This window comes from Candoia aspera, chromosome 8, assembly GCF_035149785.1.
Source record: "Candoia aspera isolate rCanAsp1 chromosome 8, rCanAsp1.hap2, whole genome shotgun sequence".
NCBI lineage: Eukaryota > Metazoa > Chordata > Lepidosauria > Squamata > Boidae > Candoia > Candoia aspera.
In genome coordinates, this window is record NC_086160.1 from 20,552,378 (window position 1) to 20,575,342 (window position 22,965).

General features: G+C 38.7%; 1 protein-coding gene across 1 annotated transcript; it reads right to left on the reverse strand.

Moving 5' to 3' along the window:
- Window positions 1-277: 277 nt before the first annotated feature.
- Window positions 278-20,149, reverse strand: ASAH1 (N-acylsphingosine amidohydrolase 1). Its single transcript, XM_063309775.1, has 14 exons — window positions 20,045-20,149; window positions 16,639-16,685; window positions 15,656-15,746; window positions 14,636-14,722; window positions 12,074-12,152; window positions 11,249-11,323; window positions 10,811-10,856; window positions 8,958-9,102; window positions 7,274-7,328; window positions 6,984-7,065; window positions 4,247-4,378; window positions 3,835-3,958; window positions 2,824-2,880; window positions 278-1,532 (listed from the first exon to the last, which is right to left on the reverse strand). The coding sequence occupies exons 1-14, from the start codon at window positions 20,120-20,122 to the stop codon at window positions 1,443-1,445; spliced, it is 1,188 nt and encodes a 395-aa protein (XP_063165845.1). The 5' UTR covers window positions 20,123-20,149; the 3' UTR covers window positions 278-1,442.
- Between the last annotated feature and the right edge of the window lie 2,816 nt (window positions 20,150-22,965).

Sequence of the window (22,965 nt, forward strand, 5' to 3'; positions counted from 1 at the left end):
CCTGTTGTGACAACCATCTGACACTGAAGCATCTGCAAGAAAACAACAAGGCTCCAGAGCACCAAGGACTCCACAGTACCAAGTTTAATTTGTTAAGCAGCCCAGTAATGATACTGGTTCATGTATTAGCTGGATCACAGGATTAACTTATGAGAAATATTACACAAGTAAGCACTGAAAGAAAAGGAAAATTTATTCAAAAGATGCAACACATTAAGTGCTTTATCACTGCAATATCACTTGCTTTCTCTGATAAGTAGGACACAACACAAAAGAGTTTATTCCTCTTTAATTGCAAAATTATCAAGTATATATTAATACATTCTTAATACCAACTAACAGAACTGAACATTCAGTGTTATGATCCTGGAGTAGTGGCTCTACATTTTTTGCAAATAGTATCACTAAAATGATACTAAGGGTGAGGCAGAGCACTGGAACACACAGCACAGTATGTACAGACATGCCTCAGCATGGCATTCTCTCTACTTATCCAACCGGAGGACATGATGCAGCAACAGAGGGCAAGGAACATGGTTGGCCTCACCACAAGGCCCAAAACTCCTACTATTCATATCCCATCTTAGCCAACTAAGCTTTAAGGAAAGCAGCAACTTGGCTTCCCACTGACTTCTGTGGGGCTGCCACCACTTCCCTCATAGGTGCTGGTTCCAAATTTGCAACTTTAGTTTTAACTTTGTGGCTGAAGATGGAAGAAAGCAAGAGGTGCAGGGCTCACTGGGAATCCTTGAAGAACATCAGAAGGAACACCCAGGAAAGCTCCAGGTATGTTTGCCAACCTCAGAAGAGTGCCATGCTATTCCCCTGAGGCAGGGCTGGTTTCCTCTTGGCTCTCTCCTCCTTTAAGTGGGTGGAAGTGTGTGCATGTGCACAGGGAGGTGAGAACTCCAGAGCATTATTTCAGGCTGGGAACACACACACACTGATGTGCTGAGGTAGATGGCAGCCAAAGGCGAAAGCAAACACAATTCTATTCACAGGGTTGCACAATACTAGTTCCAAGCTGTCCTCTTTTCTTAAAGCTGTATCCCACACACACCTACCTAAAACACCCCTTTTATATCAAATACAATGGGCCTTAACTCCTGAGTAAAGATGCATAGGACAAATTGTGCAGTAAGACACTTGTCTTAAAAAATCGTCTAGTAAGACTGTCTAAACAAGGATCAACTGATGTTCAGTAGCAGAAGTTGAAGAAGCAGAAGCCCCAACCCCCCGTTTCATAAGTTTCATAACAATGAAAAGTAGACATTTAGAGAGCAGAGTGGGTTAATTTGCTGACTGAATTGCAAGCAGTTAGATCCAGGTTTCTCATGAGACACACTGCAGCGAAGAGTCTCTTGGCAGTGGAAAACATCTGCCACTGTTCACCCAGTGAGGACTCATCTTCCATCAGTTGCATTCTGCAGGCTGTGTGGCCCTCACCAGGGACTACAGGGGTCTGGACATTCCCTCAGGTAAGTCTCTATATGGCCTTCAGAAACTTCTAGCAGCGTGGTTGAGACTGTCAACTAAACAAGGTGGGGGGGAAATTCCATATAAAAATGTCAGTTGGTCAATATGATAAAATCAACTACTATAATAATCCCTTCCTCTCAATGCTTATGTTACATTAGGGATGTTGTGCTTTGGTACATGTCTGGTTATCAAGATAGGCTGAACATCAAATGAATGTATACCTAATTTGCCACGCAACAAGGCCTTGATTTAAATATGCTTTCATGCCACACTTGGCTTACAGTCACAGTTGAGCCTAATGCCTAGTTTTTACTTCTTGGTAAAAAGAAATCATGTTCTTGGGCCAGATGCACTTTGAGTTAAAATTAGAAACGTTAAGGGAAACTGTGAAGATTTGCTTGCCTTTACATGAGCTTACATGAATTCAAAGAACAGTGCTGGCCAGACAATGCTAGGGAAGTGACATCCATCATATCACAAAAAGTCAAAAGTGACTAACAACTGAACACAAACCCAGCTGGATTTGTGGCATTTGTGTCTTTGCGAAAAGTAGAACTTATCACAATGGCAAAAAACAAAAAACAAAAAAGTGATCTCTGCACCACCTCAAAGAGATTGTCTATACCAGTGTTTCTCAACCTTGGCAACTTCACAATGTCTGGACTTCAACAGGTCAGAAACACTTGGTCTATACATTCAGCAGGATTCAGAGTGAAGATTATCTGAGTCATCCAGAGAAGACTTCTGTAGCCTAGCTTTACCTCCTGGAGGAAAAGAGTTGCTCACAGGGGGCTTTCAGTGGTCATCTGCACCCCAAAAATGGTACAGTAGTAAAATAGTGGATTACAGTGATCTTTGGCTGAAAGCATGCATGGCCACCAGTCACCCAGCTTTCAAGGCAAAGAACACACACACTGCAGCTGGAGAAACAGTTTCAAAACTTTTGAGTCCCTTATACTGACTTCTCCATGTGAAATTAAGTGACAATCATTGACCTAAACCAATGTGATTCTTCATATAAAACACACATACACACAAAGAAGTGAGCCAAAAAAAAAAAGCATGAAACTACATCCTGCCTCTTCAACAGTCCCTGAGCTCTGTGGCTACCAAAAAAAAAAAAGGAAAAATGTGCCTCCAGCTGCAAATAATTTACTGCCCGAGTTTAGAAGACAAGCTCTGCTGTCTCCCATTCAGCTACCATGACTTCATGGGTTAAGCAGAACCAAAGTGCTCAAAAACAATATTTAGATTAAAAGCAATTGGGACAATTCAAAGGCTGATAGACAAGGCTGAATATGATTCTTTTAGGATGCATCAAACAAGTAGTTAAAGAAAAATTACCTTGTTGAGGACAGGCTTTGTGGAGAGAACATTGTACAAAGCTGGTAATGAGATTTTCTGGGAAGGAAGGAAGAATAAAAACTGAAACCAAGAACAAATAAAAGCTGTGTTCCAATATTTAGAACAGCTGTAGTACAGAATACCATTAACTAATCTCTGATAACAGCAGCAAATTTCTCATCCTGCATGATTACTGCATCACAGAAGACTCAAGAATCTGCTCTGAGATGTTGCTAACTTGCCAGCTGTAGAATAAACTTAAATAACTCTAGGCTTGTGACCTTTTTAGATTAATCAGAGTTTACTGTGTCATTCAAATTCAAATTATTTTAGCAAAATTGCAGAACTGAAATTATATCTACTAACCATATTGATTGCATCCATGAGGCTCATTCATGGTTTGTTAAACAGGCCGAAAACAAGGTAACTTAGTCTTGTGATCAGCATGGCTATATAACTATATGCAACAACTGTTACAAAGCCTCAGCTGTTCTTGTAATGGTGGCTCTAGGTTCCATCTTGACACCAGCTTGCATAGAGAATCAAATTAATGGCTTTAGTTCTCTGCAAGGAAGATAGAATAAATGATGCATTTGAATTGTGGTGTTGGCGAAGATAATTGAAAATACCATGGACTGCCAGAAGAACAAACAAATCAGTTTTAGAAGAAATATAACCAGAATGTTCCCTAGAGGCAAAGATAACTAGGCTTAGACCCTCATACTTTGGGCACATCCTCAGGAAAGTTTGATCGCTTGAAAAGGGTGTCATGTTTGGTAAAGTCAAGGGCCAGCAGAAAAGAGGAAGACCTTCAGTGTGATGGATTGATACAGTTACAGCAACGATGGATGCAAACACTGGAACAGTAGGGCATATGGCGCAAGACTGAACAGCATTTTGTTCTGCTATACATAGGGTCACCATGAGTCGTAAACGACTTGACAGCAACTAACAGCAGCAGCAGCAGCAACAGTTCTCTGCATAGTTATCTTTCATACTTCACAGCATTACCTCTTGTTTTGTTTGATTCAAGCAATTCATTGCAGGGTGTCTCCGGTCATCTATAACAAGTGGATGCTTCCAGGGATCATAGTTGGTTTCTACAACATACCAGATGCCATTCTTTGCATCCAAACTTGAAATAAAAGATAAATATTAACTTTTTTTTTAACCAAAGATGTGCCCTGATATATATTTCCAACACATTAGTGGTTGAATTCAAGTTATTTCTAAAAAGTGTATCCCAACCAGAACTCTCAAAAAGCTAGAAGCATTTCTTCTTTAAAAAAAAATGTTGCCAGAGAAGCTGATGCGATGAGATTGAAAACAAATGCAAAAACTGGCTGAAACCATCTATATTGCATTATAAGCATGAACATGGCTGTTTTAAGAGTTATATAGTTCCATTAGTGACCATACTTACTTCTTAATGTCTAAAGCGGCAGTTCGAGAACGTGTAATAATGCAACCCTCGTCAGTTTTGTTTCCGCCTATTATGAAGTAAACTGGAGCCAGCAGTTTTGTGTTGGCCAATTTGTCCTTTGCATCTTCATAACTATGTACAAGACAAAGAATGCAATGAATACAGGGAGCAGGTGTGACATGCACACTGTCAAGCAAAAGGTGACCTTTCAAAATGCTGCCTGTTCAGCAGAAATGGGAAACATTTTTGTCAAGGCGGTGGGCTACACTTCCCCCCACCCTGTTATTTTCAGTAGCCACAAGGCTCAGGGTGACGAGACTGTGAAAGTGCCAAGGCCATCTGGAAGTTTAATGGATCTTCTCTTTGTTTTCCTAGCAGAAATTAATGGGAACAGGTTGCCCTAGTGATTACTGAGTCATTAGTCCTTGCCAAGTTTCAGTGGCATGATTTGAGGCAGTGGGGAGAGAAGAGATGCATATTCCCAAGGGAATAGCAATCTCTGACTAGTTTGGAAATGTACCATACAGAGTAGAGTATAAGAATGAATGGATGGAGACATACTGTTCTACTGCAAGAGACAAAGGAACAGCAAAGGTCAGTTGCATTGTGTTGTTCCCAAGAAAACAGGCAAAGAGAAGCAAAGAGAAATTGAAATGCTTTAGGTAGCTTTCCCAAACTCAGTATCTACCAGATGTATTAGCTATTCTCAGCGTCAATTCTAGAAACGGTAATTTTATGTATCTGGAGAACAGAGGTAGGACAAGGCTAATTTAAGAAGAATCAGACCCTGGCAACTGATGCTAGGAAAGCCACAAGGGATACAAATAGTAACTTCTCTTTAAGTTACAACACTTCCTCTAGTCCATCAGGTACTAGAGCTCCTATGACCAAAACCTGCCTCCATTGTGGCGGCCTAATCAATAATGGAAAAGAAGATTCCTCCTATTCTTGCCTACTTCTGTGAGAAACAATTATATTTGCTATTCAGAGGCAGCAATGAAGATCAGTCATGATAAGAAGTAGAGTTTGACCACACAATCAACATGTGATTGTTTACAAGTCAGAAAATAGGGCTCAAGCCAACCTTGACGTGTCGGACTGTGTTCTCTATTTTCCTAAAAATAAATCAGCGTATAGTTATCTACATTTACATGCTAGCAAAATAAAGCTTAGGATCATCCAGCACAGATTATAGCCCTACATGGAAAAAGAGAGGCCAGATGTTCAAGCTCGCTTTAGAAAAGTCTGAGGAACACAATACATTATTGCTGATGTACGCTAGATAACTGAGAAAGCCGAATACCAAAAATAAGTCACTATGTGCTTCATTGATTATAGAAGGGCCTTTAATTGTGTTGCTCACATCAAGCTGTGGAATGTGCTCAGAAAAATGAGAATCCCAGAATATCTCATTGTCCTCACAACCTATATATACAGGTCAGGAAGCCACATTATGGACAGGTTAGCAAAGGGGTGTGACAAGGCCATATACTCTCCCCTTATTTATTCAACCTATATGCTGAATATATATTAAGGGAAGCTGGATTGGAAGAAAATGACTGTGGTTTTAAAATTGGAGGAAGAAACATCAATAACCTGTGCTATGCTGATGATACTACCCTGATAGCCAAAAATGCAAAGAATCTACCAGCTCCAGTAATAAAAGTCAAGAAGCATAATAAAAAGAAAAAAAGGGACTAAAATTATATATAAAGATGACCAAACTAATGACAATTGGTAGAACAAATGAAGATATTGAAGTGGTGAATAGCTTCTGCCTTTTAGGATCAACCATCAACCGTCAAGGAACAAGCAGTCAAGAAATATGCTGCAGACTAGCATGTGCTGGGCACCCATGAAGCCCTTGGAAAAGATATTTAAATGCAATTATGTGATTATACCTACAAAGATCAGGATTCTGCAAATCATGACATTCTCTGTGACACTCTATGGAAGTGAAAGTTTGACTTTATAGAAGCACAGTAGGAAGAGTACTGACACTTTTGAACTTTGGTGTTTGAGAAGACTCCTGAGAATACCACAGACAGCTGAGAAAACAAACAAATGGATCGTCAAACAAATCAACCCAAAGTTCTCCCTCAAGGCAAAAATTACCAGGCTCAAATTATCCTACTTTGGACACATTATGTGAAGACCCAGCTCTCTGGAGAAGGCTCCAATGCTGGGAAAGGTGGGAGGAAAGAGGAGGAGGAAGACTAGCAGCAAGGCTGATGGATTTAATTACAGTGGTAATGAATGCAACCTGAAAGATCAGGTTAGGGACATATTGTCATGGAGAAAATCTATCTATGTGGTTGCTAGGATTTGACAACAAGTTGATGGTACTCAGTCATTACCTACATAAGGGAAATGATTCACAATATATCTTGTGTGCCTGCTCTACTTTTTGGAAAAAGATGGTTCCAAAAACCCACATGATTAACAAGGACTTTACAAAAATGTAAAGAAAGCAGCATCAGTTGCAACACCAATATACAGTTGCATCTGCTGATGAACTGCTTAAGCATCTTTTTCAAAATAATTTCTATTAAAGATTTTCACATAAGTAAAAGCTAAACATGAAAGTATATAGACTGAAATTAAAAAAGAAAGAGAAAAGATGAAAAGTAGAAAAGATGCTGCAGGTAGAAAAAGGAAAATAGCAGCTTCCAATCATTTTTACAGCAGTTACAAACAAATTCATTATTCTGAACTGCTTAAGCATCTGACATGTTACCTTGTGCTGTTTTCCAACACAGTTCTGGTGAGGAAACCCATCCACCAACCATCCCTCTTGCCAAGAAGCCACTCAAAGATTCCTGCAAGAGACACAAAGTAGAAGAACATCAATTCTAGTCAACTATACCTCATATTGTGCATCTTAACCCAATGCTACTTTTCTTCGTTTGATGCCAAGATTAGATGTAACTGATAATCCGAGGGGTTTGGGAATAAGCTCTTAATAAAATGATTCTCTCTTGATATTTTCCCTTTTTCAGACAAGAACAGTTCATTAGGGGTACTCACCAATGTAACCTCCATCAAGACTGAATCGCTCATTCATGGTTAAAGTAAAAATGCCCTAAAACAGAAGCCGATTAATGCAGTTTAATACTTGAATAAAGTGAATTTATTTCTAATAGTTAGAAAACAAATTCTTTCATATCTAATACAGATTCTTCCATAAAGGAGTACAACATGACTGATTATATAGCTTTGGGCTCCACTGTTTGCATACACTATAACTATCATGTGATCCTTGGATCTGGCACAAAATGTGTGAATCCATCTTCATGATTGTAAACAATGACTTATATCTTGCAGTGATGCACAAACCCAATCAATTATGAATTATACAATGAAGCACAACTAAACAAACCACAGTTCACCATGACTGTGTACATAACCTTCCACACAATACACTAAACCATAATGTGGATGCTGGTTTACAACCAAATGTACTATGTGAACCCAGCCTCAATGAATTCTAAACCATAGTTTATGACTTAGCTTGATGTGTGAGCCCAGCCAATGAGGGTTCCTTAAATTCTTAAGCAAATCATGGTTTAGCATATTGTGTGAATATAACTTTTATTACATGTTTCTGTGCAAGAGAGTGGCTGGATTAACACACTTCACTAAGTCATGTCTTATTTAACAGTGGTTCACTAGTAAGCCAAAACTGGCTCATCTGCACAAAACCCAAAGCCATGGTTTGCAAGTTCACGATTTGAAGAATGTGCTAATCCCAAACCATCAATAAACTTGAATCAATAACCTGTGACTGCAACTATTCACATGACAGAGGACAGATCCTTGAGCCTCACAGTACCTTCAAGGGGGCTGCAAAATGATTGCAGCCCTAACTCATTAGCAACTATTCTGAGATTTGTTACACCAGTAGGACAAGAGCAGAGAAAAAAAACAGAGAATTTGAGAACTTCGTAACATGTTTCTTTCAAAAGTACTCATTTAAATAATTCCTTAGAACAGTGAAGGGTGTTTTTGATTCAATAAGAAAAGTGAATTTGGAGGAAACCTCTCACATTTAGAGGAATATTCAACAACTGAGCCATTTTTCCATCTCACTGCCCAAACCACAGAACATGGAGCTGAAGCCAAAATATCTGTAGAACACTAAGCTGAGGTTGACTATTTTATTTTCTCTCCAAGCTTGGGCATGAGGCACTTCCAGGGGCAGCCTGGATTGTAGAAACTTGCAAAATAAAAATTTCATTTCCAATCAATCTATCTGCCAGATAAACATACTTTATGCACATAACAAAAAGGATGCTAACCCAAGAAAGCTTTACGCCAAGATGAATCTGTTCATCTCTCAGGTCATGTAACAGGTCATGTTTGTTTTGCTCCAAATTACAGTTGTAGGACTCACACAGGAAAGGTGACACGATCAATTTTTATGTATGTTGCAACACTTAAACAGGCAAAACAATGGTGGATCCTGATTTTCAGGCTAGCTGAAGTTTGCACACTTTGTGGTTTGTCACTTTCAAGTTAGGCAGCAGGTTTTGGCTGCCAGTAACGCAGAAGCGAAAGGTTCTATTCTGTTCCTCTGACTTGCAAGGAAGACGAACCAGGCATGTGCCTGCCCGAGTTTTAGGATGTTCAGGTTGTGAGTAATCAATTATGATCTTTCTGTATTATTAAGATCAGAATGCAATTTTCATTATATAAATGAAGGGACACCTACTTGTTTAACTCCAGATATCACTCCCACATAGCCAGCAAAATTTGCAGACTTAAACACTGTTTTATTGTTTTTCTGAAAATCCAGTGACACCATCAATCGCTTCAGCTTTTGCGTTGTACTCCAGGAACTATTTCGTATATCCCACCTACATGGGAGAAAAAAGTTTTAAATATAAGAAATAAATATATATTTAAAACTAAGTGGAGTCCTTTCTGGCAGCTTCCTTCTATAGAAAAGCCTAATATTTAGTTTAGTGTATGCGCTCACTTAAAAAGGATTACACAAAAATATCTGAATTTTACCTTTTGGTGAAAATTTTGCTGATCCTGCAACTTGTGCGGATTATGTAAACTATGGAAATTGGAGCTTTTCTTCTCTCAGGTAGAAGGCTATAGCAAAACCCCTAGATCAGTCAGTATTTGCTGGCTACACCCCATGCTTCTTTATGAGAGTATCCCCTCCTGTCAATCTTCTCAACAGGATGATCAAGCTAAATTTTCTAATAAATCTTAATTCAGAAATAACACACAATAATCTTCCTTCTAAAGTTCCTTGGTTCATAAATAGTGCATTCAGTGTTAATAGCAGAGGATCCAGGGTCTATAAAATTCTTCTTCTATCCTATCAGCCGGGAGACTGTAATTCATCAACATCACCACTGACCTTCATGCCTGAATTAGGATTTGAACTTAGTCCTCCTTAGTCTTAATGTGTCACTCTAGCCACCATCTTGATGTTTTGAATGGGTTCTTATCAATATAACATGTATTCAACAACTTGTCCAGTTTGTCAAGGTTTCTATATTTAAAAAAACCCAAAGCAATGCAACCTTCTACCTCACTGATTATTTGCATGCATGCATGCATAGACGCGCACACACACACACTTTCTTTGGTGTGTTATTTTTCAGCCAATAGATATTTAAAGTTGGAGATTAGCTGATTTTGTTTTGGCAGATCATGTCATTTTGCTTGAAAATAGACCTGAACAGTTTCCATCCATATCATACAAAGGCACCTATTTGCAGTAAAAAGGGATCCTCAGGGGCAACTCATTGAGAAATGAGATGAAGGATTACTATGTAGAATAGCATGTGCTTGTCATTTTGTTTTCCCCACTAGTGTAACAAGGGTAACACCTGTCTTAATAGAAATGGAAAAGTTTGCCTACATTGTCAGCTTCCCCATCTCATTCAGTCTGGCTTTTCATTGACACCCACTGAATTTTACTCCAAGCACTAAATCGTAAGATTCTTCTATGCTATATAGAACATAAAGCTTTGGCTAACACTGGTAAGAAAAACCAAGAATCCCTAGTACCTCGTCAGTTGTGAAGATCAAGACAAAACAGGATGAAAATACATTACAAATTAAAAGACAAAAAGTACATATGCAGATAAGAGATACTGTAAATTTATGGTGACCTTCCAGTTTTACACCCAGCATTAAGTAGATGATAACTTGATTATCCTTGCTAGCAGCATTCTTGAAATTACATGTACTTGCGCTGACATTTTTGCTATTAGATCTCAAATTCTGGGCTATATGCGGGGCCTAAAACACAAATCAACCCGTAACTCCAGGTCAGATAGAAATGGGAGATTTATCTTCAAGGAATTTCAGCAAGACATGGCCTTAAAGAAAAATGGAAAACATCACTATGCTGAAGACAGAAAGAACATTAACATTCAAAAAGAGGTATAAAGTGGCATGGTAAAGATTGCATTTTCTATGAAAAGAAATTTCCAAAAAGGCAACTAACAAACTCAGCACTGAGAGGAAAATATTCCATTCTTTAACTTTGAATGTGTTAAAAAAAAGGGGGGGGCATATAATCTTGCAACTACTACATACCCAAGAAACAGTCCAAAATCAAGATTTCTGGCATGGTATAGCTTTCCTGGTTGAAAAGGGGGGGAAAAAAGAATTTGAAGAGAAAAGCCATTTAATCATTATTTATTTATTCAATTTGTAGTGGCTAACCATCTCAGCAAGTGACTCTGAGTGGCGAACAATCTTAAAATAAATTAAACACAAATTCTCTTCATAAATACAAAAATTAAAATACATAGCAGCCAAGGAAGATATCGCTATTGATGGTTATAGGGCCCTAGGCCTGGGCACAGAACCAGTGTATTATTATTATACACTAATAATTTTTATTTATTTATTTATATTTCAAATTTCTGTCACCACCCATCTCCCCCAAAGGGGGACTCTTTAATAATAATACATTAATATTTAGTGTATTACTATTCTCAAATGACATTAGAACAGCTATGCATTGCCTACCTGTTTTGTCTTCAGCTATTATGGATGTACACACAGTGAAGATCTCATAGAAGATGTTGAATGCAACAACATCACCTGTACAGTAGGGGAGCAGAAGGAAACAGAGACCATTAAATTGTCAATAAAACAGACAGGCAAAGTGGGCACAGACAAAAACAAAAAACGTAACTTGACACTAATCACAGGTGACTCTAGACTGCAGGAAGCAAAGTAACAGCAAAGAATAACTTACATACCACCAAAAACCTTGAAAAGGCATACAAGAAACCTATTCTACCCCTTTCTCTAACTTGGAGAATCATCAGAAGCCACAAAAGATGCCATCTCATATGGTATTTAGCTGCCTATAGAAAGAATTTACAAACCTTCTTGCTTGATGTTACTTTTAATTTGCCTTTGTTCCCAAATTAACATAATAGAGCTAACATGACTTTCTGAATACCCGATTTTGCAATTTCTGTAAAATTAGGAAAAAGGTTACAGGATAAAGGAGATCACAGTACATCAGGTTAAACCCTGCTTCAGACATTATGCTTCCTGTGTGCAAATTAGTGAAGGTATTATGCAAATGTGAGAGTTACAGTCAACTCTACTGGACTGACTGATATTTAATGGAAGTAACACAGAGAACGAGCATCCCTCCATTTGAACTAAGATCTGGTTTTATGCATATTTCCTAGTGCGTGCGGACTGCGCTCCCGGGCACTGAAGTTCCATGCGCTTACGGGAACCTCAGCACATTTTGCTGGAGTAGCTAAAACATTCAGTGGCAACAAAGGAAGTTATATATTTGAAAGTCAGATACTACAAGGAAATGGAAATTACCTAATGGAACATCAATAGCAGTAGCAATTCCTTTTATTTCTTCGTTGAAAGGATATGGAAGGGTAGAGCCTAACCAAGCCTAAAAGGAAATAATGAATTAGTTAGACTCTGAAAATTATAACAATGTATGCTCTTTTTTAAAATCAATTTTATTTCTTTAAGCCCCAATTATTTCATTCGGTGTAACCTGGGCGTCGACAGCTTGTGGCTCCTGGTTATATTTTTCTGTAGCTGCTATTCTACCGATGAAAGGCACGTGATGTTGTCTCACAGGTTCAGGCAAGAAACACAAACACTGTACCCTAAGCTAAAATAAGCTTAACACAAATACAAACCAATGATCCCTCCTCAATCCATTCACCAAACATTAAAAAACCCTAACCCTTGCCATATGTGTAATATTCTTCTACCCCTAATGTATTTCTGCTTGCCCACTGCAGCTCTTAGACCATTTCGAAAGTTAAGCACAACCGCCACTCATCAAAAGGTAGCCTATCCTGGTATAAGAAAACCAAGTTATAAAATCTAAGGAGCCACTCAAATAATCTAATTTCATATAATGATGGAGGTACTGCAGTTATTATTTTTATCTATCTATCTATCTATCTATCTATCTATCTATCTATCTATCTATCTATCTAATCTTCTTTAAACAATGTATAGTAAGAACAAAGACCAACACTGTGGTATTTCAGAAAAGCTGGATTGTTGAAAATTTACAAACTCCAATACCTCCTACTTTTATTAATGTTTCATCAAGTGCAATATCTGAGTTCATGCAAAATGTTCACAGAAGCAAGGATGAAAAAGAATAGGAAAAATAAACTCTTGTAGAAGACAGTGAAGACAGCCATTTGGTGATGGACTTTTAAGGATAAGTCAACCAAAGACATATGAAAACACTTTATTTCTGGGAAATCAAAATTGGGGCAAGGTTCTAAATTCTACATGGTTCTTTTTCTTTGAACCCAGCAAGTCAACTGAAGACCATCCCAAATCAACAATAAAGCATAATTGTTATAAAGTAATGTCTTGCATTGCTTTAGTAAGAGCTTCATTTCTGTTTCAAAAGAAAATGTCACAGTAGGTAAATGGAAGAGAATAGTTTGTGACTGCTAAATACAAGGAGCCAAATGACCAAGTATGCAACTTAAATGTCATACTGGGCTTGCCCAATTTATGTTTCCTTTTGCTGTTCTTCCTTCAGTATCACCCAGTCACTCTCATAGCACTGCACATGCTGGAGTGCAGTAATGATAATGGATGAGATAATCAAATAATCATCGGATAATAATCATGAACTAGTTTCGTCTAGTGGTTGAGGCACCAGGCTAGAAACCAGGAGACTGAGAGTTCTAGTCCTGCCTTAGGCCTGAAAGCCGGCTGGGTGACCTTGGGCCAGTCACTCTCAGCCCAACCCACCTCACAGGGTTGTTGTTGTGGGGAAAATAGGAGCAGGAAGGAGTACTAGGTATGTTTGCCTCCTCGAATTATTTATAAAAATAATAAAGGCGGGACAGAAAATAAATAAATGAACATACATCCCTTCGGCTACTCTTTGTTTGTGTTTGTTTTTAGCTGTTTTTATAGTTTTAATGTTTTTTTTTATAATTAATAATAATGGTTTTAAGTATTTATTGTTTTGGCTTTGTTGTAAGCCACCCAGAGTCACTTACTCTGGGTAAGAGTTTTGTGAGACGGGCAGCTATATAAATTGGATAAATAAATAATCAAATATAAATTCGATAAATAATCAAAGCTTATGTTTTAAAATGAATCAAATAGACAATTCCTTCTAATTCCACAGTAAGTTGTACTGAAACCAATGAAAGCTGGAAAATCCAGTTAGAGAACCCACATTAAAATATTGGAATAACATCAACATTTTGAATCGTAAAATGTTCAAGGAGATTTGAAAAAAATATTTTGAGGAGTTACAGGTGGGAAGATTCTCTACTGTTGACCAGATTCTCAGAAGAGTTCCAATTAATCCACATTATTATTTTTCATGCATTTTTCTAAATCTACCCACACACCCCCCAGAACACTTTGGCGTGCAACAGAATCTACAGCTCACCAATGGAATTGTCCATAATACGTTTCACTTTTGTGTCTCAGTAAGAAAACGATGTAGCTTTGTTGTATAGCGCACATAGACTACTCTAGGTTGGGCCAGGGAAGACTGAAACCTGGGAGCACTATTGTTTGCTGGTATAATGCCCCAACAGGTAGTCAGACAGGATAGTTCGTTTATATTCCACGCAAGAGTTAGCAAAATTATGATGCTAATGAGCCATGTACACTGATACAGCATGGAAAACCTACTGGAGTCATTAAAAAACCATTGGATTGAGTCAAAATGTAGTTTTATTTTTTGGGGGGTGAGTATGCCTACTGCCTGAGTTTATATTCTTAAACAGGTCACATGTGTAGCTGTTGTGTGTCTCCACCCACTGCTCTGGTCTTTGGTTCATCAGTAGTGGCTAGAATGTTACACTTGGATGAAAGTTCAGCCAACTGGTTTAATTTCTTTCCCATATTGAACACCGAAAATATACTCACTAATATTGAGTCCAAAGATGCCATGAATTTTCCACTATGGATGAATGTAGATACAATAACTTTAATAGCCTTTATTACAGTCTTTAACTACAAGGGTGTAAAAAAAAAGGCAAGAAATTAAGCTATGTCAGTGGAATGGAATGCAAGATCCAATTAGGTGGAAACATATCAAACGTTATCAAGAACTGCAAAATGAATGTACATCAGACAGTTTACAAGACTGATAATCTATTCTTACACGGGCATTTTGAACCTTCGCTTTGTATAAGGAGACAAGCTTTGAACTGGGAAACTATTCACACTGCTGAGCATCCTTCACTGACCCATTTCAACTTGGCTAGTGACAATGAGGATGCAAGGGACAGTTTAGGAAGGCGCCCTGATTTTACTGCCTGGTTATACTTACTCTATACTTGCCTCTTTTGTAATATTGTGATGAGGCAATCTCTAGAAACTTACTCCCACTTGCACTCTCATTCTACAGATTTCCAAATCCAACTCAGCATGAAATTCATTTGCACTCCAACAAGCTGAACTACATATATTAGAATGCTAATCTAGATAAGATTAGACTCCCTTCTCACTTTTCCCACTAGGTGACCTGCAGATACACTGAATATCTAGAATCACTAACTAACAGGCCCACTTGACTGGGCCAAAATGGAGAAGGATGTTCTAGCTGACTGATCATAAATGCCAATTTATCAACCGGCCTGACTTTAATGTGCAAAAACAGTGTACAATTTTTCCCTTACACGATTTAAAACATTTTGGCATTTTTTTCCTTCATATAATTTTTATTTAAAAATTTAAAGAAACAAATAAAAGCTAACAAGAATATAAAGAGAAGGAAAAAAACAAAGAAAAGGCCAAAAGTGCAGAAGAAAATGAAAAAGTAGCAGCTTCCAATTTTCTTTAACATTTTTGGCAGTTTTAACATCAAGGATATTCAAATTAATTAAATCATAATTTCCTCAGCGAAAATGAAGATGCTTAATTCCCTTCTGGTAAGTTCCTTACCTCAGCTGTTTTGTCGAGTGCCAGCTGGACCCATCTCTTACTGGGTGGCAGGTCGAGGTTTATGATATAATCAGGAATTGTTCCTTTATACCTGAAAAATGGCCAATTTCCATAAATTTCCTAATGAAATTGTTACATACCAACTGCTAACTTTTGTTCTGTTATTTCTGATAATGTTGTTCCAATTATTTTAGTTGTCTTATCTAGTTTTAATCCACCAATATTTGACACAGGTGCATCTTATATGAAACTTGTAGTGATTTCCCTAATTTGTATCGGAACAGACAAATACTGTTCTCGGTCTTGCTTGCAGAAACCCTTTACTATTTCTAAAGAGAATTAACTAGAAAAAATACCTTCAATTCATATTCTCTAAATCCATCATCATATACTTTCCAAATACTCTGAAGTTAAAACTTACAAAATTCCTGGCTAGTAAGATCTTTGGACATGTTGGCTAAAAGGTTTGGGAACTGAAATCCGTTCCATCTGATAGCCCTTAGATTAGGGAAGGCTGTCTTATACTTTTGTCACTGTCCCCTACTTCCATGGTAAACAACTTGATTTGTGACAGATACTTTGGACCACAACTCCTAGAATGTGTGACCATTTGCCAGATGGCACCTCTTTGAGTTAAAGCCCAATTCATCATAAAGACTACCAGATGTCTACATCTACTCTAATCTGCACTCTACTTCCCAGGATAAAATAATTTCTTAGAAAAGCAAAACACAACAGATTAAAATAGAGGAAAATGTTCTAGCTGAAGCCTGATCATTGATGGATAAAGTAACATCATTTTCTGTAACATTATAAGGTATGTTTATTAATGCAATACAAGATGATCCTAATTTTCTTTGTAGAACTATCACAATTCTGGTGCAGCGCAAACCATTCAAAATTCCTATCTAACTAAATTTGTGAGAAAAACAGTTTCTTTTTACATCTGTGAGTATCGGAAGAGTTGTTAGTAAGTTACCTACGTTGGTCCAGCTGGAGGATATTCATGTATTTTGCAGTCTTCGGCATACTAGAAAATAAGATTAAAGCCTTTTTAAGAAGTTGCATTTTTACAACAGCGAAGGGGAAAACATTTACAGGGCCCTTGGAATTTTTGCTGTTGTAATAGGAAAAAAAATAAAAATAAAACCAAGGTTCCATCCTACAAACAGCACAAGAATTAAATCACACAGGCCTCGGCATACTTTACTTTGTGCTACAAAACCGTTCCTTGTTGGTGCACAAGATAAGGCTTTAAATATAGTAATGGATATTGGATGTTATAAAACAATGTTAAATTGGGAAGCTTTTCACTCTATGATGTGGTGGACTAATTCAGGCACACCACTGAACCAAATGTTAATATGCGTAAAGCACTGGAAACCTTTGAAGTTCTGAAAGCTTTCTTTTTTGACCTTCAGTAGTTGAAGAGAAGGTTGGAAACAAGCAATTCTGGTCATAAATTAGTAAGAGCTCTGTTATCTGTGGGTTTGGAGAATTCTAATTGGTTTAAACAGGGATAAACAACTATAGCCTTCCAAATACTATGGAGTACAACTATCCCAATCACTTGCAGGCTGGAATAAATACACGAAGTCCAGATCTTCTGAAGCCAACAGGCTCTTCTTGTTTAAACAATAGTTTTTGATGTTCTTTTTTAAAGCTAGCATCATTAGCTTGTTCTAGATCTGTTCTGCAAAATTAGCTAGTGTTCCCTGACTCCAGATACAACTCAAATTAATTTAAATTACAAAAAATAAAAGGCAACCTTTTTTGGCATGTGCTAGATTCATTCAATGCCAACATTATGGTTAGTTAGAATAATTTGTTTTTCAGGCAAACCAGTAAACATAAAAAAAATCAAACAAATACCCATAAAAGAATCTTGTTTGCTTTCTCTTCCGTGAGAAAACAAAATCAGCCCAGTGAGTCTTGTCTCCGCAGGCCAAACATTTCTTCAGTTATGAGCACTGAAATACAACTTTCTATGTGACTCAATGTCACACAGTAGTGTTGTAATCTTCCCATTCCATGACCCACTTCAATTAAGAGAAATGCAGAAATTCAGTTTGGGGTGCTGCACCCAAAAATATGTTAGGATGGGAATTTTACAGTGTTGAGAAACTCTGCATAATCAGGCCAACTCTTATGGCAAAGGTAATGTGCATGTTTATTAAAAAGGGTACAAAGCAGTTATTGCTTCAACATTGCAGAAGTAACAACATAAAATGAAAAAAAAAAAAGAACTGGAGGCAGTGGTACAATAAATTCTTCCTTAAAAGGTTGTACATTGGTTAAGTAGTCTTTATTTTGGAACAAGAAATGACCCAAAGAAATAACTGCTTTCTTCTCCTCTCATTTCCAGCAGGTCTTGCTTACAAGCACCCCAGTCAGGGAATCTGCATACAGTTCTCGTCAATTGTGGGCACCTCCTGTCTTCTGCCATCAGGGAAGGTAATGATGGCCAAGAAAGTTATTATGTTTTTGAACACTTGTTTTTAAAAACATCCATCCATGGAATTTTCAATAATGTCAAAGCTGAATTTCTATGACCAAACCATAGAGCTGTGTTTGTAGGCATACCAGCTTTAGCAAATGTGGATTTTGCTGCAAATAACAGGAAAAAGAGGGGTCTTGGAAGAAGGGGAAGGCACTTCACTTGAAACTCCAATGTGCTGCCCCAGAAACTAGATTACATTCATGGGATGGAGGTTTGGCATCTATGTTCTAAAAGACAAGCAATTCTTCATAGCAGGAACATCTCCAATTTTATATATGGTCCATGAATCTTTTATGAATGATTCTACGTAGGTTAGCAAAACTCTGTATATTATTTATTCAAGAAGCAATGTATTAATGGATATAAAAACAGAAAGAGACTAGCTAAGCAAGCAGCAGGCAGATAAAGCAATATTCTAAGTACGTCAGAAGTTATCTGTTGCAAAAATAATGGAAATACATCTCAAATAAGATCATGCCAGGAAATGAATTATCAAGGCACTATTTCATTTTTCCAAAAGATACAGAGAAACGCAGCAAGCTCAAAGATGTGTCTAAAATTTACAGTCTCACTAAGTCTGAGGTTACTCAGATCCTTCCTTTGATATATGTATAGAAGACTATATGTTTGCTTCATAAACTGATCATTTGCTCCTCTGTTTTCAAGTGCAAGAAAACAAGCCAAGAACTCTTCATTAAATACTGTCCCAATTCACCTGATCTGTGGAACTATGGTTAATGGCAGGAGATAAAACAAAAGAGACTGCAGTTGGCTCCTGCTGAAAAAGGACACACAGAGAAGCTTCATGCACTCCCACATAGGCCATTATTTTGTTGGTATTTCAAGCCAAAATGTTACTGTCAGAACCACCCTGACAATATTGCCAGTACCAAAGATAAAATAGGATTTTTTGTGAATCATAAAACCATCGCAAGTTTAACTGTCATGCTCTTTGAACATGTTAGGACTTTCACATAATCGGAAATAATTGGCATGCTTTAATAAATCTGAGATTAATGCCATAGCTTTGGCCTGGAAAGAAGTTGTTACTGCACCCTACTTCAGGAGCATCAAGCTGGTCTATACTGTCTCAAATCTATGGTATCTAGCTTGTCTTCTACCAACAACCTTCTAATAAAAATATCTGATTTTTCACATGAACCTATTCTCTGGTGAACTATCACCTCCTTCCCTATCTAAAGGATCAGCTGGGCTCTTTCAGTTCTCCACAGCTGGTGACTAGGCGCAGGTCAGTATTTTCCCAGCAACAACATGGTAGTAGTTTCCCACTACCTCCTCCCAGAACACTTTTTTTTTTAACTTCTAGGCTAGAGCTGCAGGGTCTCCCGGTCCTAAAGCATTCTGACCCTAAGTGCCTTTTCCACCGGGCCAAGGTTGCCTAGGTCAGAGCAGAGCCTCTGAAATGAGTGACTGCAATCAACTGTATCCCACTAATTTCAGTCAGTCTTTTCTAAGTACGGGTAAATCTGGAACTAACCGTGTCTCTGGGCTCTTTCTTTAAAAAAATGCACTGGTGTTTTCATTCCTAGGACAACTCGTTTCCAGCAAGGTTTGCTTCGGCTCCTGTAAGCTGCTCTCGATTTCCGTTGTGGCATGCACGGCACCCAGCCACAACAGCTAAACTCTTACCAGCTCCGAAACTTCCACCCACTTTCAACCCCGGACCCAGACGGCCGGGCTGAGCCAATGCCAGCCCTTTCCCACCTTCCCCCTTGCCCCAGTCGAATTCACATGTGGGAGATCACCCCCTGCCTTCCACTTCCCCGCTTGCTCCGCAACAGACTAAGCTCCCATCCTATTTAGGAAGGAAGAGCCGCCCAGGGCTTGAGAAGCGGAGAGGAAGGAGCGGCGCCCACACCGGAACTCACCGGGTCCCTGGCCCGCACGACGGCCGCGGCCAGCAACGTTGCGGCAGCGACCGCTACAAGCACCGGTGCGCGCACCATCACTGCAGCCAATGAGCTCCAATTGCTCCTGCGTTAGCTCCGGGAGTTTAAAAAAAAAGACTGGGCCGGCACGTGACTTCCTACCCGGCACACCCGCTCCTTCATGTGACGCGCTCCCAGGAATTTACCAACACCAGTTCGAGGGGAAAGCGACATTGACTCAGGACGTACCACTCAGGCCAGAAGTGGGGTTGGGATTGCTTTCTTCTCCCTGCTAGGCGATTCTACCGTAGTAGAAAAGAATTAAGATAAGGGTTCCATGGGGAGTTCTGCTTTAGTTTATTTATTTTAAAACCGGTGTTCCATCCAAGGGATCGATAAATAACTTACCACGATTTTGGAAGAACTTTTTTTTTTAAATTAAGCTTTCGTAAAAACCACCCAAGGGGTTTAAAATATTCCAAATTCAAAAAAAAAACCTGGAATGCAAATCTCTGGAGGATGTGCTTTCAAGCAAGAGGTTTGTTTAGGGAGGAACCGTATAGAGGTTAGAGGGATATTGAAAACAAAAAGAATAATAATGCAAGGATGAAAGTGATAATTGATTTGGGATGAAACAAGTGAGGAGATGCTGGAAGTAGTGTTTTAGAGAAGAGCGGAAGATCAAGAGTTATGCTCAAGGGGGATTAGTTTGTTAACAGCCAGTGGGGTGCATGGGTGGGGGGCTGAGTTAGCCATATCGCAGTCTTTGCATTCTCACATGATCCCGTGAAGGTGTTGGCCATGTTTTTTTAATCCTATCTATCTCATGTCAGTGTGATGACATCACACTGACAACAAAGGCCCGCATAGTTAAAGCAATGGTGTTCCCCGTAGTAACATATGGCTGCGAGAGCTGGACCATAAGGAAGGCTGAGAGAAGGAAGATCGATGCTTTCGAACTGTGGTGTTGGAGGAAAATTCTGAGAGTGCCTTGGACTGCAAGAAGATCCAACCAGTCCATCCTCCAGGAAATAAAGCCAGACTGCTCACTTGAGGGAATGATATTAAAGGCAAAACTGAAATACTTTGGCCACATCATGAGAAGACAGGACACCCTGGAGAAGATGCTGATGCTAGGGAGAGTGGAAGGCAAAAGGAAGAGGGGCCGACCAAGGGCAAGATGGATGGATGATATTCTAGAGGTGACGGACTCGTCCCTGGGGGAGCTGGGGGTGTTGACGACCGACAGGAAGCTCTGGCGTGGGCTGGTCCATGAAGTCACGAAGAGTCGGAAGCGACTAAACGAATAAACAACAAATCTATCTCATGGTGTGGAAAGCCACAATAGTGCCCACCCCCCAGGTGATACTGCGGTACTACTGACAAAACTAAGTTGTGTCTGCAAGTGAGGAGAAACAAAAAAAAAACTGCCATAGGATGGTAGACAGTACTTAAGAATCGTGTTGTTAAACAAAACCAAAACAAAAATAGGGTCAAGATAGAATGGTGGTGAACGAAAGTGGATTGTCAGAAGTGAATGTAAAAAGAAAAAAGTGGTTTGGCCATACAGAGAAAATGATTGAAAATATAATCACAAAACAAATATATCGCAATAGAGTGAATAGTTCACAAAGTGGAAGACCCAGAAAGTTATGGTTGGATTGAATGATTAAGACTCTGAAAAGGGAGAGAGTGGTTCAAAGAGCAAAAGATGATGTATGACTTGGCATAAGAATATGGTGAGTGTAAGGCTGGTTTGCAAGGATAGAAAAGTACCATACAGAATATACTCCCTTATTTTTTATTTATGAAATTTATCTGACTGCCTGAAATCAACCGTTCCCTAGGCAGCTTAGAGAATTTACATGATATAAACAGGACACAAAATCAGAATAAAATTAATTAAAATGGTAACTAGAGAGAAAATGATCAAAATGGTAACTAGAAGGGAAAAAAAGTGGTTGGTTTATATATACCTTGGTATTTTGCTTATTTTGTACTTTTCTAAAAAAAAGATTAATAAATAGTTTTTTTAAAAAATTAAAAATTAAAAAGGGGAAAAAGGTAACATTACAGAATGATAGAAAATAATGCCACTAGGTGTATTTAATTCCCAAAGGCCTTCTGAAAGAATCAAGTCTTTACCTGCTTCTGGAAAGCCATGTGGGTAAGGACTATCTGCACTCCAGGGGGCCCCTCACCTTGTATCTCTTGGTACATGGGGATCCTTAGCAGGCAGTCCCTAGTTGTCTGGATAGGGCAGTGTCAGCCTTCCCAGGTAGACCAGACAGGAAACATGACAAGGTGATCTAATTCTACCTGTCCAATTTGATCTGGTAGATTGGGCGTGCTACGGATCCCGTCAGCCAAAGAATGTCGGTTGGTGGGGACTAGAAGGCGTGTCTTTTCAGCTGTAGCACCTTCCCTCTGGAATATTCTCCCTTCAGAGATTAGGATGTCCCTGACCCTGGTGGCCTTTCGTAAGGCCGTGAAGACCTGGGTATGTGCCAGGGCCTGGGGCTCCAAGTGCGGTAATGGTCCCGCTTCTTGGCTATATTAATCATTTTAGATTGCTTACTTGGCAGCCGTGTATATTTATTTTGTACTGTAACTGTTTTAATTGTAATTGTTTAATTGTTTTATGGTTTTTTTTATTGTTGTAAGCTGCCAGAGTCACTTGTTGAGATGGGTGTCTATAGAAATTGAATGAATGAATGAATGAATGAATAATTCTAATTTATACAGTAGTAATATTCAGCTTGTACAGTAACATGGCAATACTCTGGCTGACCACTGAGCATGCATGCCATTGCATTCTTGACCAGCTAAAGATTCCAAGTGGTTTTCAAGGGCAGCTGCACATAGAACAAATTACAGTAATTTAATCAAGAGATGACAAGTGCATGAGCGGTCAGCCTCAG

What these genes read in the sequence shown, in the direction of transcription:
- ASAH1 (XM_063309775.1), bottom strand. Translation starts at nt 20,122, where the DNA reads ATGGTGCGCGCACCGGTGCTTGTAGCGGTCGCTGCCGCAACGTTGCTG. An exon ending in TATCCTCCAGCTGGACCAAC is followed by an intron (nt 15,747 to 16,638) that starts GTAGGTAACTTA and finishes GCCATTTTTCAG; the next exon opens with GTATAAAGGAACAATTCCTG. An exon ending in TGCTATTGATGTTCCATTAG is followed by an intron (nt 11,324 to 12,073) that starts GTAATTTCCATT and finishes CCTACTGTACAG; the next exon opens with GTGATGTTGTTGCATTCAAC.